The sequence below is a fragment of the Panthera leo genome, chromosome D3 (genome assembly GCF_018350215.1).
Source record: "Panthera leo isolate Ple1 chromosome D3, P.leo_Ple1_pat1.1, whole genome shotgun sequence".
Taxonomy (NCBI): Eukaryota; Metazoa; Chordata; class Mammalia; order Carnivora; family Felidae; genus Panthera; species Panthera leo.
Window position 1 is genome coordinate 32,072,732 of NC_056690.1, and position 15,154 is coordinate 32,087,885.

Here is a 15,154-nt window from a genome sequence, read left to right on the forward strand (position 1 = left end):
AGCCTGTTTCCGATTCTGTGTCTCCCTCTCTCTCTGCCCTTCCCCCGTTCATGCTCTGTCTCTCTCTGTCCCAAAAATAAATAAAAAACGTTGAAAAAAAAAATAAAAATAAAAATAAAAATAAAAAAAAAAATAAAAGGTTAATATATAACATCCAACGTTTACATACCACCAGGGAAAATCACTGATCTCATTACATTTCTTAGTCGCTTTTAAAACAAACAACCCAATATGTCTGGTGACTTTTCAGAACGTCCCAAACTAACACCCACATCCAGCAAGTAGAGCTGAATTTCCGTAAAACAATAGAAATTATTTTTTTTTATTTTTTTAAATGTTTATTTTTAGGAAAGAGAGACAGAATGTAAGCAGGGGAGGGACAGAGAGAGAGGGAGACACAGAATCTGAAGCAGGCTCCAGGCTCTGAGCTGTCAGCACAGAGCCTGACGCAGGGCTCAAACTCGTGAACCGTGAGATCATGATCTAAGCAGAAGTTGGACACTTAATCGACTGAGCCACCCGGGTGCCCCAGTAATTTTTTTTAATGTTTACTTTTTTTTAAGTTATTTATTTATATTGAGAGACAGAGACAGCACAAATGGGGAGGGGCAGAGAGACGGGAAGATAGAATCCCAAGCAGGCTCCCCACTGCCAGTGCAGAGCCTGATGCAGTGTTACAACCCACGAAGCCATGAACTCATAACCTGAGCCGAAACCAAGAGTCAAACGCTTCACCGACTGAGCCACCCAGATGCTCCATTAATGTTTATTTTTGAGAGAGAGAGAGAGAGTGAGAGAGAGGAAAGAAAGCAGGGGAGGGGCAGAGAGAGAGGGAGAGAGAGGATCTGAAGCAGATGCTGACAGCAGAGAGCCCAACACAGGGCTTGAACTCACGAACTGTGTGATCATGACCTGAACCAAAGTTGGACACCCAACCAACTGAGTCACCCAGGAGCCCCAACAGAAATAATTTTAAATTCTAAAGTAAGAAGCTAATTAAGAACTAATGGTAGCTTGAAAGTAACTTTGTGGCATATTTACCCACATATTCATTTCTCCCGAATATTACCTCTTAAGGGTTAAACAGGCTTCATTCAAATGCCAGGCATGACAAAGACTTGCTTACAAGTAGTTACCTCAATCACAGGCATCTCAGCAACAGCTGTGAGAACGACTCTGCTTGCCAAGGCTTCTGCTTGTGCTATGGTCTCAGCATCTGCTGAAAATGGCCAACAAGCAACACTGAATATACATCTGAAAATCCCAGGATCAGATGGTATGAAAAGTACTTTTATCTCTTCTGTGGCATGAGGTCTCATGATGACTTTATTCTTGAAAACTAAACAAGGATATGCTGAAAGATCCACCTTTAAAAAAAAGTGCCACACAGTTCGTTAAGAAATGGTTTCACATTGAAAATCAAGAATCAGAAATCAACTAGTTTAAGATCCTTTTCTTCTCAAACTACCAAATCTAGAAATTTACCTTTCAAAATATCTAAGCCTTATAACCCATTATTGATAAAGTACAATTAGTCAAAATTATGAAGACTTATGAAGATAAGTTGACTGTGTGTCCCCTAGTCTGTTTTAAAGCAAACACAGCTTATCTATACCCTCATTTCCAATGAAAGAGCCCCTGGAAAAGGCAGCACTCTGGTGCCCTGCACACCACCCAGGACTGGTTTTTGTGTGATCAGGGACATTAGACTGACTTCCAAGGTCCTGATCAGGCTACTCAGTCCATGATTATGACTCATTCCAAACCCTCCCTCCTCACTATACATGAGGGCATTCTTTTCTATTCCCGCATCCAGAGGCAACACTACTTCCTACATGCCCCTAAAAGGGCCTCCAAGCTTACCTCCCACCCTTAACACTTTCCTGCTATCACATGCTTTCCATCCAACCTCAGGATCAGAGGGGAAAGGCTAGGAAAAGGGAAGAGGGAGACTAGAGACAATCTTTTTTTTTTTCAATGTGTATTTATTTTTGAGAGAGAGAGAGAGAGAGAGAGAGAGAGAGAGCGCGCACATGAGCAGGGGAGGGGCAGAGAGAGAGCGAAACACAGAATCAGAAGCAGGCTCCAGGCTCTGAGCTGTCAGCACAGAGTCCAACGCAGGGCTCAAACCCACAAATCATGAGATCATGACCTGAGCCAAAGTCAGACACTTAACTGACTGAGCCACCCAGGCGCCCCTAGACACAATCTTATTTTGCCAGGTAAATCTTACCAGGAGGTAAGAGAGAAAGTAAACTCATCCACCAATGCTCATCTGCAAGTGTCAGTCGCAAAACCAGGGCATTCCAAAATAGGAGCTGCTGACCACATTTCCCACCTTTCCTGCTCAATCATGTCTACATCATCGTAATCATGAAAGGAGATTTAGAGTATTGTACTTTACCACCTCTAACTGATCATGTGAGAGACCCTTGCTGTTAAGAGTTAATGTTAAAATTGTATTTCCAGGTATTTCAAAAGATCATGTAAAAACATGATCAGATAGGGGCGCCTGGGCGGCTCAGTCGGTTAAGCATCTGACTTCGGCTCAGGTCGTGATCTCGCAGTTCGCGGGTTCGAGCCCCATGTCGGGCTCTGGGCAGACAGCTCAGAGCCTAGAGCCTGCTCCAGATTCTGTGTCTGCCTCTCTCTGCCCTCTCCCACTCACACTCTGTCTCTCTCAAAAAAGTAAATAAATAAATAAACAGTAAAAATGTTTCTAAAAAAAAAAAAATGATCAGATAAATTAGTCAAAAAGATTCCACTTATTGAATGAAGATATAGGTCCCAAGAATAACTTGTTTTTTGATAAATGATAGTAACTTATATTCAATCACATTTAACAAAACCAACAAATAGCAGAAATCCAAGTTTTTGGTGGTTTAAATAGCACTTAAAGCATATTCGCATGGTTTTATGAATAAATAACAATGAAATATAATGATAAATAAATAACTGATAGAAACAGAGAACCACAATCACATTTCACTTCTCAATGCAGTACTACAAGAAAAGGAGGTGCTAAGAAAAAGACACAATGTTATTCTTTCACATACCATTTCAATGATTCTGTGAAGGCATACAAGGTGGGGGAGGACAGACTCCCAAGAATAAAAGGAAATACTAGAGAAAGGAGAAATCTAACATTAATCAAAATGCAATTGCTAAGTGACAGGAGAAAGACACAGAAAGCTTACCTTTTCACCATTAACACTAACAGTGAGAACCCCAATGCTGACCTGTAGCCAGCGGTCAGTTGGGTTAAGTACACTAAGGTGGGTCTGGGAAGCAATGCCAACACAGCAAGCATGAGGAAACTTCAACTCCTCAGGTACTCTGACTTTCCCTGGGTAAAGATAGAGGGTAGTCAAATGCAAGTGATATCAAACATCTGATTAAAAGAACAATTAGTTAAATGGAAATTTTTATGTAAGACTACCTATTTACACCTAAGAGCTACAGGATGAAGTGCACTGGGTCTTTAGGAGTCCTTGACATTGTATAAGCCTCAGCCCAGGCCAACAATTTTTGCTTGCTGTATCCAGCTCAGGAAGAACAAGTACAACTGATCAAACCCACAATTTACAGCGAATCAACTCTTCAATGTACTGCCTATTAGTAATCTCTTCCTTTTTTCTGCCACAAATATAAGCCACTACCTAACCTAGTAAGAAACAACACAGGGCTCGAACTTTCAAGATTTATACATCTTCTCAGTTTTAATAAGACCAAATCTTTTCACTATCCTTATGTAGTAACTTTGGAATTTCCTTGAGAAGAACAGGGGGGTAGAAAAGACAGCACTCCAGTGGCCATGTGTATGATGTCAGGGAACACACAACACCCAACTCTGCTTAGAATGACCATCTCTAGCAAAAGAATCCAGGAGCAGTTCAGCCACTGCATACAAAAGTGGAAGGATACTGTCTCTCACCACAACTGTTATCCCCCAAAAGACTTTAAAAAGTGGAAGGAGGGGCACCTGGGTAGCTCAGTCAGTTGGGTGTCTGACTTTGGCTCAGGTCATGATCTCGTGGTTTGTGAGTTCAAACCCCACGTGGGGCTCTGTGCTGACAGTTCAGAGCCTGAAGCCTTCTTCGGATTCTGTGTCTCCCTCTCTCTCTGCCCCTCCCCACTCACACTCTGTCTCCCTCTCTGTCAAAAATAAATAAACATTAAAAAAAATTTTTTTAAGTGGAAGGAGACTCACTCCTCCAGAGAGCCAATCCTGAACTGGACAGTTCCTTGTTGAAGCAATTACAGAAATCCAAGTGCAGAGCACAAGAAAGACAGGAAGACAAAGACATCAGGAGTTTCACCTGCATTAAGTGTTCATGCTTTTCTAAAGCCATGTTGGAGACCCTTGCACAGAAATATATCATGGTCTGTGATTTCAATTGAGAACAAAGAATAAAACTTAAGAGAAATTCAGGCCAACCAGTATCTCCCTGAAACAAACTAGTTTTGTGGCCTCGTTTGAGAAAACACAATTTTTCAATAACAGCAAGCGACAATTAGCAGTAACAGAGGAAAAACATCTTACCAAATCCTGACAGCATTCCTGAATCCCATGGTTCAATTCCACAGTTTGTACCAACGGACTGCACGGGAAAAGGTTTTGCCGTACTTAGAAGATTCTGATTTAAGGCATTAGAATATGGGTTATAAAGGGAAGAGGTACCCATCAATCCAGAGCTGGTATTTTGCCCTAGACAAATTCCCATGGCCACAGAGTTCTGAACATGCTCTCCTGCAACAGCAGAATAAGGACAGCTTCCCGAAAATCCACAGACAGTGGCGCTGCCAGCATGGCACTGAGGCAAAACAACATTTCCAGCTGAAGACAGTGTTCCTAAATAGTGCTGGGCAAAGGGAGCCGTGGTAAAAGAATGTTGAGTCAAGAGTGTAGGAAGTGCAGTGGGCACGTTCTGCATCTCAGGAGCAGAGCCACGAGCCATGGTGCTGGGAATAGGGGCGCCCTCGTTTCCAGGGGCCATCCGATGAGGAATCTGGCCACTTACTGCATTGCTGGCAGTTAGCGGATCTTCTGAGGAAACTCTTTCACTTTCGTTCACAGAAGCCTGACGTGACACAGGGAGGTGTGGCATCGCTGACATGGCTGGGCGGGCGAGACCTGTCTTGCTCAGTAGAGCCAGGCCCATCTGGTCCAATTCAGTGGGGTGAGAGGTCAACCCGACTGCACTGGCTTCCGATAGATCTCCACTCTTGGAGGAAAGATCTTCACTCAACCTAAAGTAAGGTTTTGCATCTTCAGGTTTGCTACTCAGAGAAGTCATTTCTGCCACATTGCCTGTATCGGAGTCTTTTTGGATAATATACGATAGTGCTCCTTTACTTCTACTTTGAAATGAACCTTTTTCTGTCAGTTTTTCCACAGCCTGTTCCTCTGATGGAACTGGACTGGCTTGAATAATTGTGGTACTCAATTCACTGGTGACATCACTCTGTGTGTGACAAATAAAATGTTAAATAATCCACAAACTGTTACAAATTCAAACCATGCTGATATAATCTCAAATAAAAAAGACCTACATGACATTAACTCTGAAAAAAAAAAGGCCAACTTTTTACAGCTGTGAAATGCAAGATTAAAAGTTAGAAAAGTGTACAGTTGTTTCACAGAAATCATTATGAGGAGACTAAAGAGATATATACCAATTACATCTCTGACAAATTTACACAGATAAAGGACCAGAGACAAGTACTTTCGTTAAATTTAAGGGATTGTTTTCCTGGAACTACAATAAAAAGTACAATTAAAATCTAAGTAAATTAATAACACAGGAGTTGGGGGTGACCAAGCTTTCAAGTGATATCGACATGAGTTCAGAAATAATCAATGTAACTCACAGGCTCTCCCACCCCATTGTTTGTCTATACTGCTGTTATGCTTGAAGATGCTAATCTCTTTTTTATTTATTGAGAAAGACAGAGAGAGAGCGTGTGCATGCACAACCTGGGGAGGGGCAGAGAGAGAGGAAGAGAGAATCCCCAAGCATATTCAGTTCAGCACTGTCAGTGCAGAGCCCAACACAGGGCTCAATCCCATGAACTGCAAGATCACACCCTGAGCTGAAATCAAGAGTCAGACTCTGAACAGACTGAACCACCGAGGCACCTCCATGCTGATTTCTATGAGCACTCTTTTCTGATGTCTAAGATTATGTGGTTCTGTTTTCTTAAATAAGAAGTAACAGCCGCAGTTAATGTTCATATATTCATTTCATGATAATGCATCACCATAGGAGTGACATCTACATCTCTGCAGGGTCAACCAACTGGAATTTACGTACAAGTTAAGATGCACTTAACCCTCACTGACTATTCTTGGCACTTGGTTTGGAAATTTTTCTTACACCAAACAGATAGAGACATTAATAAACAAAGACCAGGTTATTTGCCAGATATCATCAACCAATCAAATCAATAAAAATAAATAACAGCCAGTATGTATTCAGTGGTGACTTCTTGGTGCCAAGCCCTGTTTTCACATCACTGTCTCTCCTTACAGATGAAGAAAGAGGAAGCTACAGTCTATCTCAGAAAGTAGCAGAGGAGAGCCCATCTAACTCCATAATTCAGCCTGTATTATACTAAGTACATAAAGACCCAACATTTAACAGCACCATCAAAATGACAGCTTTCAAGGATTTGCCCAACATGACATCATATATATAGTAACTTTAGTGGATATATTTAGTAATGGGTTAGTGGAGGAGGACTGTATTGCAAGCAATAGTTATATTCATTCAGCTCATTAAAAAACTGAATACTATCATATTCACAACACACACACACACACACACACACACACACACACAGATAATAAAATCTAGTTTCTCCCACATAAATCCCTCAGATCTACCTGCTTCTCTCCTATCGTCACTGCCACTAGCTTAATCCAAGCCCACAGCGTCTCTTGCCTGACTGACTACAGCAGTCTGGTGTCAAATCCTCCTGGTTCTAATGAGCTTTTAAAAAATTAATACAGGTCATGTCGGTGTCCTGCTTAAGAGCCTTCAAACTCCCAAATTTTACATCCAAGACTCTTCATGGTTTGGCCTCTCCCCATCCCCATGAATGACTCACTGCAGCCTTCTATTGTACAACTCCATATCTTCCCTCATTCGTCTGCTTCCTCCCTGCCAAGTAATTCTGCAAAATATGGTTTCAATACATTATTTATCCCTCCCATAAACCTTTGTTGAACCATCACCAAGTCCAGTCAGATTTGTAGTTACCTCCTTCTGAATCCCACAGCATACCTAGGTGGATCACAGTGTACTTCATTACAGTATACCTGGTAAGTGTCCCCCAACAGACTAGAAGCTTTTAGAGGGCAGATACTAAAATACTTGTGTACATCTAGTGCCTACTCAACATGAGTAGCTGTTTGATCAAAACACACACACACACACACACACACACACACACACACACACACACCCTAAAGGTAAAACAGCAACAGAAATTACATAGGCCTAAATTTCAGTCTGACTCCTACATCAGTAATACTTTAAAGCATAAGCTTTAATGAAGAAATAACAGAAATGCTGCCCACCTTGCAGTCCTCAAGGCAATGATCTGAGGCTAGAGTGGGACGGGTGCTCTCTTGTTCAGACACATAAGTCAGCCTACTCACACTAGCTTGTGGACACACCAACTGAGACAACTCACTCTCACAGGGAAGCTTCTGATGAGCTGCTGAACCAGAAGACTCTGAAGCACACCTAAAAGGGAGAATATCTCATGATTAGAGTTTTCCATTCCCTTATTTAACATTATCTAGACTGACAAAAAGCCATTTCTGCTTGCCTACAAGTTTGTTAACCTATAGTCTCTGCTCTAGCTGCCATATATAATAACTCAATCATGGATTCTTTTTTTTTTTACCTTAACTATCTAAAATTATAAATCATATCCCTATTGAATAAAGTACTTGGTAAAACTATTGTAAGAAAAAGGGTTGTGGCATTTTCATTAACAAACTTCATATACAGTCACAGAACAATGCTAGTCATTTATTTGATAAACATTTATTGAATACCTGATATAAAGCAAGGAGCAGAGTGTTCAAAAATTCCTGCCCTCAAAGAGTACAGATGAAAAAAAGAATCACATATATAAGTGCAAAGAAATGGTATCCACCGCTGACCGGAATATGAAGTGAAAAAACCTTTGGCTGAGCAATTAAGCAATGCATATCAAAAAAAAAGCAATGCATATCATTTTGACTCAGACATTCTACACCTAGGAATTAATCCTAAGGAAAAAAAATCAATGCTATTTATAAAGACTTTGTCAAAAGGGTATGTCATCCTTTAATAAAGCAAGAAATCCTAATCATATAGGAGAAATTAGGCTATAGAAATTACGGCACAAACACACAATAAAACACTGTGCAGCCATTTTAAATCATGCTGTTGAGTACTATCCTTTGACTCAGAAAGATGTTCATTACATTAAAAAAAAAAAAAGATTAGAGGGATCCTTGGGTGGCTCAGTCAGATAAGTGTCCAACTCTTTATTTCAGCTCACGTCATGATATCATGGTTTGTGAGCTCGAGCCCTGCATGGGGCTCTGTGCTGACATTGTGGAGCCTTCTTGGATTCCCTCTCTCTCTCTGTGTCTCCCCTCTGCTCACGCACTTGTTCATGTGTGCTCTCTCTCAAAATAAATAAATAAATTTTTAAAAACTTATTAAAAAAAGGAAAGGAACAAATGTACTTTGGGTGTATTACTTCAAGTAATGACAAGTGAACTGTAAGAATGCATGGAAATAAAGAGAGAAATTTCAGTTGAGATGTCAAACTTCAAAGGAATCCCAAAACTGCCAAGGAGCTAGCCATATGGAGACACAAAGGTGGTTCTGGAATTAGAAGGTCTAAATCAGTCCTATGAACCTGCTGGAAAGTAGGTGGAAGATCAGCTAACAGGAATGCTAATGAATAGCAAAACTTATCAGAAAAAGTACACTCACCAAAAAAATGTTGCCACTGGACAGATGAAAATTTTGACCAATAGTAAACCATGAGTTTAAAAAAAAAAAAACACTTAGAGGAATACAAGATGGCAGAAACTAGAGAAAAAGAATAACAATATCCCACTCAAAAAAAAATCACACTCATTTTATCATAATAGAAAAGGATGACTTCAATAAAAGTAAATGTACACAAAATTAGTCTATGTAGGAACAAAAAGCATAATTGATACTAGAGAAAATCAACGATGCAGAGTGTAAACACTTGAGCAGCTACACCATCATACAGAGTGAATGTATAAAAAAATGAAAATTAGGAAAAAGAAAACAGTCATAGATGACCAGAGAAGACAGTGTCCACTAATGGGAAACCAGGGTTCTCAAAAGGAAGGAGAATAGATGGAACACAATCAACAATCAAAGGTAACAGAAAATAGAACTCGAAGAAAGAAAGAATTATGTATGCAGAGGTTAGGATAACCCAGGAAAATCAACTGAGACTGATATAGGCATTTGAAGTTGAGGAGGGAAAAAAGAGAGAAGAAGGCTGTAGTAGGAACCTAAAACAGAGCTAGGAACAAGGCTGGAACAAAAACACATGTTGTGCAACAGGGGAACAGATACACGGCACGGTCATAGTAATGTGATGGAGTGCTATGCAGCCATGAGCACAAGGAGCTACTGGTACAGGCAACCACAGGATCAATCTCAAAAACATGTTAAGCGGAGGAAGCTAGACACAGAAAAATGTATGATTCCACTGAAATAAAATGCAAGAACAGACAAAACTAAACTATGGTAATATGGAACAGAAAGTGAATGCTAGGGTGGGGCCAGGGAAGGAGGAGGAGAATTGACTTGAAAAAGGTAAAGGATTGTTAATGGGGCGGGGGCGGGGGGTGGGGATGTAAATGTGCTATCTCTTTTAGAAGGTGGTATTTTTTTTTTTTTTAATTTTTATTAGAGCGAGCACACAAGTAAGAGAGAGGGGCAGAGGGAGAGAGAGAGAATCCCACGCAGGCACCATGCTCAGCGCGGAATCTGACACAGGGCTTGATCCCACAACGCTGGGATCATGGCCAGAGCAGAAATCAAGAGTTGGATGCTCAACCGACTAAGCCACTCAGGCACTCCGGCGGGCAGGGGGTATTTAAATAAGTGTACGTAAGTGTCAGAAATCCACTGACCAAAATCTTTATGATCTGTGTATTTTACTACATGTTAATTATATATCAGTAAAAATATAATACAACAACGCATACTGTTAAATCCTAAAATTGGGTTAGGAGTGGGCCAAAACTTGGACAATAAGCTTGTTAGTAAGCTAAACCGCACCCAAAATGATTCATGGATTAATTTCATGTCACAGACTGATCGAGAGATCTCAACCAGTATTTACTTTGGTGGCGATGGCAGCAAAACACGTATGCTGAGCAACTCAGCAACACACCATCACTCTCCTTGCATTTTCCCCAGCAATGTTAATTCAGAGCATTCACCCACTTCTAAATTGGCCTTTTCTCATTAGGCCTGTTGTTTTGTCCCAGGCTAACAGGTGAGGGTGCAGGTAACTGGCTAGCTTACCCATGTGGCGTAAGCTTACCAATTCCATGATCACTTTAGAAAGGTAAACATGATACCCTCATTCAAAATATCTGAACATATACCAACTTCATGAAAAACTTTAGTATCTCCCTAAGTATATTTCCTACACATAATAGAGAAGTATATTTTTTTAGGAGCACAAGAAAAATTGGGTGGGTCCAGCCAGCATTTTGTGTCTGACCAAGGGTACTATGAAGGAAAAAATGTAAGTCTTTATACTGATAGCTTTCATTAAATGCCTTCACATACAATTTAAAAATATCAAAACCACAGAAAACAAGATGAAATTGGAAAAGTACACAGAGGGAAGAGACATTGCAGAAAACATTGTAAGGAATGCAGAGATCAAACATGTGAAATGCAAACAAGATGAAACAGAAATTAAGAAACAGGCAGATCATGGTGGTGGTGGTGAAGTTCTGTACCTTTCATTGTGGTGGTGGTTGTTACATGAATTCATACCTGTGATAAAATGACACTGAATTCTACCCATACATTCACTGGTGGTGACACCATGCTATAATTATAAGAAATGTAACCACTAGGGGAAACTTGGTGAAGGGGACATGGGAATCCTTCTACAGTATCTTTGTAACCTCCTGTGGATCTATAATTTTTCCAAAATAGTAAGTTCTTAAACAAATGATTAAAGAGAAAATAAATGCAGATGTCAAGCAAAATAGATCCCACACAGGAATCTCTAGAGCCCTGGGGGCAGTAAGGTGATGGAGCAGGATCGTACTTTAACAAGTAATCCAAAAAAATTTTCCCTTCCTTAAATGCTTGAATCCACATACTGAATGGTATACCGTGTGATGGGACAAAGTAACCACAAAGAGTCAACATAGAGATAGAGCCTACTAAAATTAAACTAGACTTGAAAGATAAGGCATCTTTGGCATAAGCTTACAAAAAGATCAAGTCAATTCTGAGACAGAAAGAATTGGGATGACTCAGATTTCCCTCCTACATTCTACAGCGACAGTAAAGCAATCCCTACAAAAATCTTAAGGAGGAAAGCATAAGCCAAAGATTTTAAACAGAGCCACACCATGCTTCCATTACAAAAGACACAGGTTTAACTATGGAACATAAAAGAGCCTAGGGAGTATTGTTCCCTCTGTCCTCTGAGCAAATTACCACAGAACATACTTCAGTCAAGAGAGGAAACACCTAATGGCTAAAAATGAATATATTTAAATACAGAATAAAAACTAAACAAGTGTAGGATACAGTGATGAATCAAAATGTAAATGAAATGCCAACAGAGAAACTACGTACCTAAAAAGAAAAAAGTGGAAAGGGAAAGAACATGAGAATAAATTCTCTAATTGTCTCATTGGTCACAAACACTATTATGGGTTGAGCTGTTTCCCCAAAAAATGTATGTTAAAGTCTTAACACCCAGTACTTCAGAATGTGACCTTGGTTGGAAATGGGGGCACTACAGATGTAAGTAATTAAAATAAGGTTATAGTGGAGTAGGCTGGGCCCTCAATCCAATGTGAATGGTGTCCTTGTAAGAGAGAACTCTGGACAAAAAGACACAAGACAGCCATGTGAATACAGAGGCAGAGATTAGAGTAATTCATCTACAAGCCAGTGGACACCCAGGACTACCCTAAGCTGGAAGAGGTAAGGAAGGATCCTCCCCTAAAAGCCTCAGTTTAAGGACTTCTTTATTTTTAAGTAATCTCTACACCCAATGTGGGGCTGGAATTCACAAGCCCGAGATCAAGAGTTGCACACTATATGGAGCGCCTGAGTGGCTCAGCTGGTTAAGCGTCCGTCTTCGGCTCAGGTCATGATCTCACGGTTTGTGAGTTCAAGCCCCACATCAGGCTCTGGGCTGACAGCTCAGAGCCTGGAACCCACTTCAGATTCTGTTTCTCCCTCTGTCTGCCCCTCTGCTGCTTGCACTCTCTCACATGGTCTCAAAAATAAACATTAAAAAAAATTTTTTTTAATAAAACAAAATAAAGAGTTGCACACTACACCAGCTGAGCCAGCCAAGCACCCCCCTCCCTGTCTCTCACATTGTGTCAACAATAAATAAACATTAAAAAAATTTTTTTAAAAATAAAACTAAAAATAAGAAGAGTTGTACGCTATACCAGCTGAGCCAGCCAAGCACCCCCCTCCCCCAAAAGCTTCAGAGACAACATGGCCCTGAAATTCCCATCTACAGAGTATGAGACAATACCTTTGTGTTGTGTTAAACCACCCAGTTGGTGACACTGTTATGGCAGCTATGGGAAACTAACACAGCTGGAACTCAAAGAACATCATTTAAAAGCCGTTAAAACAAGTGTCAGAAGCAGAGCGTATTTAATGATACAAAGATAAATACTCGATAACTTTACAAATATCAGGGAGGAGATGTAGGAGAAAAATCGGTGGATGACATCAATCATGACAAGTCAGGGCCAGATGACCTTCAAATATGGTTGGGCTGGAGACTTCTAATGTTTTGTAAATGTGAACCATTAAATAAGAGGTGGCTGTGTATATGAAAAAGTATTGCAAGATGAACTTATATATGAATAACTGAAACTGGAAATTATTAAGCCCTCCACTGATATTAAGCTCTAGCTTACCCATACCGTTACAGATGAGTATGCAAAACTTCAATGGCAGTTAGAGAAACACTTAATAGTTAACTTTGAAATTAGATACAATTTCAACCTGTTCCAAAATATTGAAAATTTCTGGGGTGCCTGGGAGGCTCAGTCAGCTGAGTGTCCAACTTTGGTTCAGGTCATGATCTCAGGGCTCGTGAGTTCGAGCTCCATGTCAGTCTCTGTGCTGACAGCTCAGAGCCTGCTTCGGATTCTGTGTCTCCCTCTCTCTGTTCCTGCCCTACTTGCTCTCTCTCTAAGTAAATAAACACTCAAAAAAATTTTTTTAAATATTGAAAATTTTTATAATTTTACTGTTTAGGCAAGTTTTTCTGTTTATTAACATCTTTCAATTGCTGTTTATTAACATCCTTCCATAGAGAAACATATAAAAGATCTTTCATAAAGCCATAAAAGGCAAAATGTATAAATTTAATAGTAAACTTACTATATGGCAGAAAATGCAAGCAAAGTAAAAAAAACAAAACAAAACAAAACAAAACAAACCTTCTTTTTTAAAAAAAGTATTTTTTTTTTTTTTTTTAGCATGAGTGTGGGAGGGCCAGAAAGAGAGGGAGAGAGAGAATCCCAAGCAGGCTCCTTGCTGTCAGCACAGAGCCTGATGTGGGGCTCGAACCCATGAACTGTGAGATCATGACCTGAACCGAAACCAAGAGTCAGAGGCTTAACCACCTGAGCCACCCAAGCACCCTGAAATAAAAAACTTCTTAAGACTAGGAACTATAACTAATATCACAAAGGGCTATTCATCTCCCTAATACAGGGCCCCTAATTGGAGGGACCATCAAAGGCCCCTACAATTGGAGACAAAAAAGACTAAAAATCATCAGAAAAATGAGCAACAAACATGAAGAGATACTTTGTATCTACAGTATCTATCAGATACTTTGTATCTACAAAGTATCTATTCATGGAAACACATATGTAGAGGAAAAGATGCTCACCATCACTCCTAAAACATATGAATTAAAGTCATGTTGAAACACTGTTTTTTTCACCTATCAAAATATCAACCATCAAAAAGTTTTATAAACATTCTGCTGATGAGGCTGTGGGAAAACAGGCTCTCAAACTGTTGGTGGGAAAATTAAAGCAATACAATCTCTATGGAGTGGTTGTACTAATTTAAATATGAACATGAATGCAAATACTCTTTGATTCAATAATCTCATTTATGGGCATGTATCCTACATATATCTATTTCACATGTATCTATTTCACATGAACAAAATGACTATAATACAGACGAGGCTTGTATAACAAAAGTAACCTTGTATAGCAAAACATTGAGGAGTGTGTAAAGGACCCTATATTGAGTATAAAAAGTGATGCCAACAAGAATATATATTCATATTTGGTTATGAATGCATAAAGAAACTCTAGATACCTAAGAAACTAATAACAGCAGCTCCCTGGTGAAGGCATTGGGGAACTAGGCAGACAAGGAACACAGTAATGAAGGGAAATATACAGAGGCGCAGGAGTGCATCTACACATAACTACATATACATACATTTCACAAAGCAGTAAATTTACATTCTTCAAAAATTATACATACACATATACTTATATATGTATATAATGCAAATTATGGCACTTTAAAAAAATTGCATTTTATTTATTAAAAAAAATTTTTTTAAATGTTTATTTGTTTTGAGAGAGAGAGACAGACAGACAGACAGAGCACAAGTGGGGGCGGCAGAGGGGAGGGCAAAGAGAGAAGGAGACACAAAATCCGAAGCAGGTTCCAGGCTCTGACCTGTCAGTACAGAGCCTAGATGCAGGGCTCGAACCCATGAATTGTGAGATCGTGACCTGAGCCAAAGTTGGATGCTTACCCAACTGAGCCACCCAGGCACCCCTAAAAAAATTACATTTCAAAATGTTCTTAAAACTTGATGGTTAAAT

The 15,154-nt window shown here is 39.8% G+C and overlaps 1 protein-coding gene across 6 annotated transcripts in view; it reads right to left on the minus strand.

Annotated features, from left to right (window-relative positions):
• The window catches only part of CEP192 (centrosomal protein 192), a 131,031-nt gene that overhangs the window by 48,672 nt on the left and 67,205 nt on the right, over window positions 1-15,154 (minus strand). For all 6 annotated transcript variants that reach the window (XM_042909424.1, XM_042909422.1, XM_042909421.1 and 3 more), the window contains 4 exons: window positions 7,583-7,751; window positions 4,544-5,465; window positions 3,198-3,346; window positions 1,137-1,367 (listed from right to left, as the gene is read on the minus strand). In XM_042909424.1, coding sequence (XP_042765358.1) covers window positions 1,137-1,367; window positions 3,198-3,346; window positions 4,544-5,465; window positions 7,583-7,751 — 1,471 coding nt within the window. The remainder of the gene's footprint in view (window positions 1-1,136; window positions 1,368-3,197; window positions 3,347-4,543; window positions 5,466-7,582; window positions 7,752-15,154) is intronic.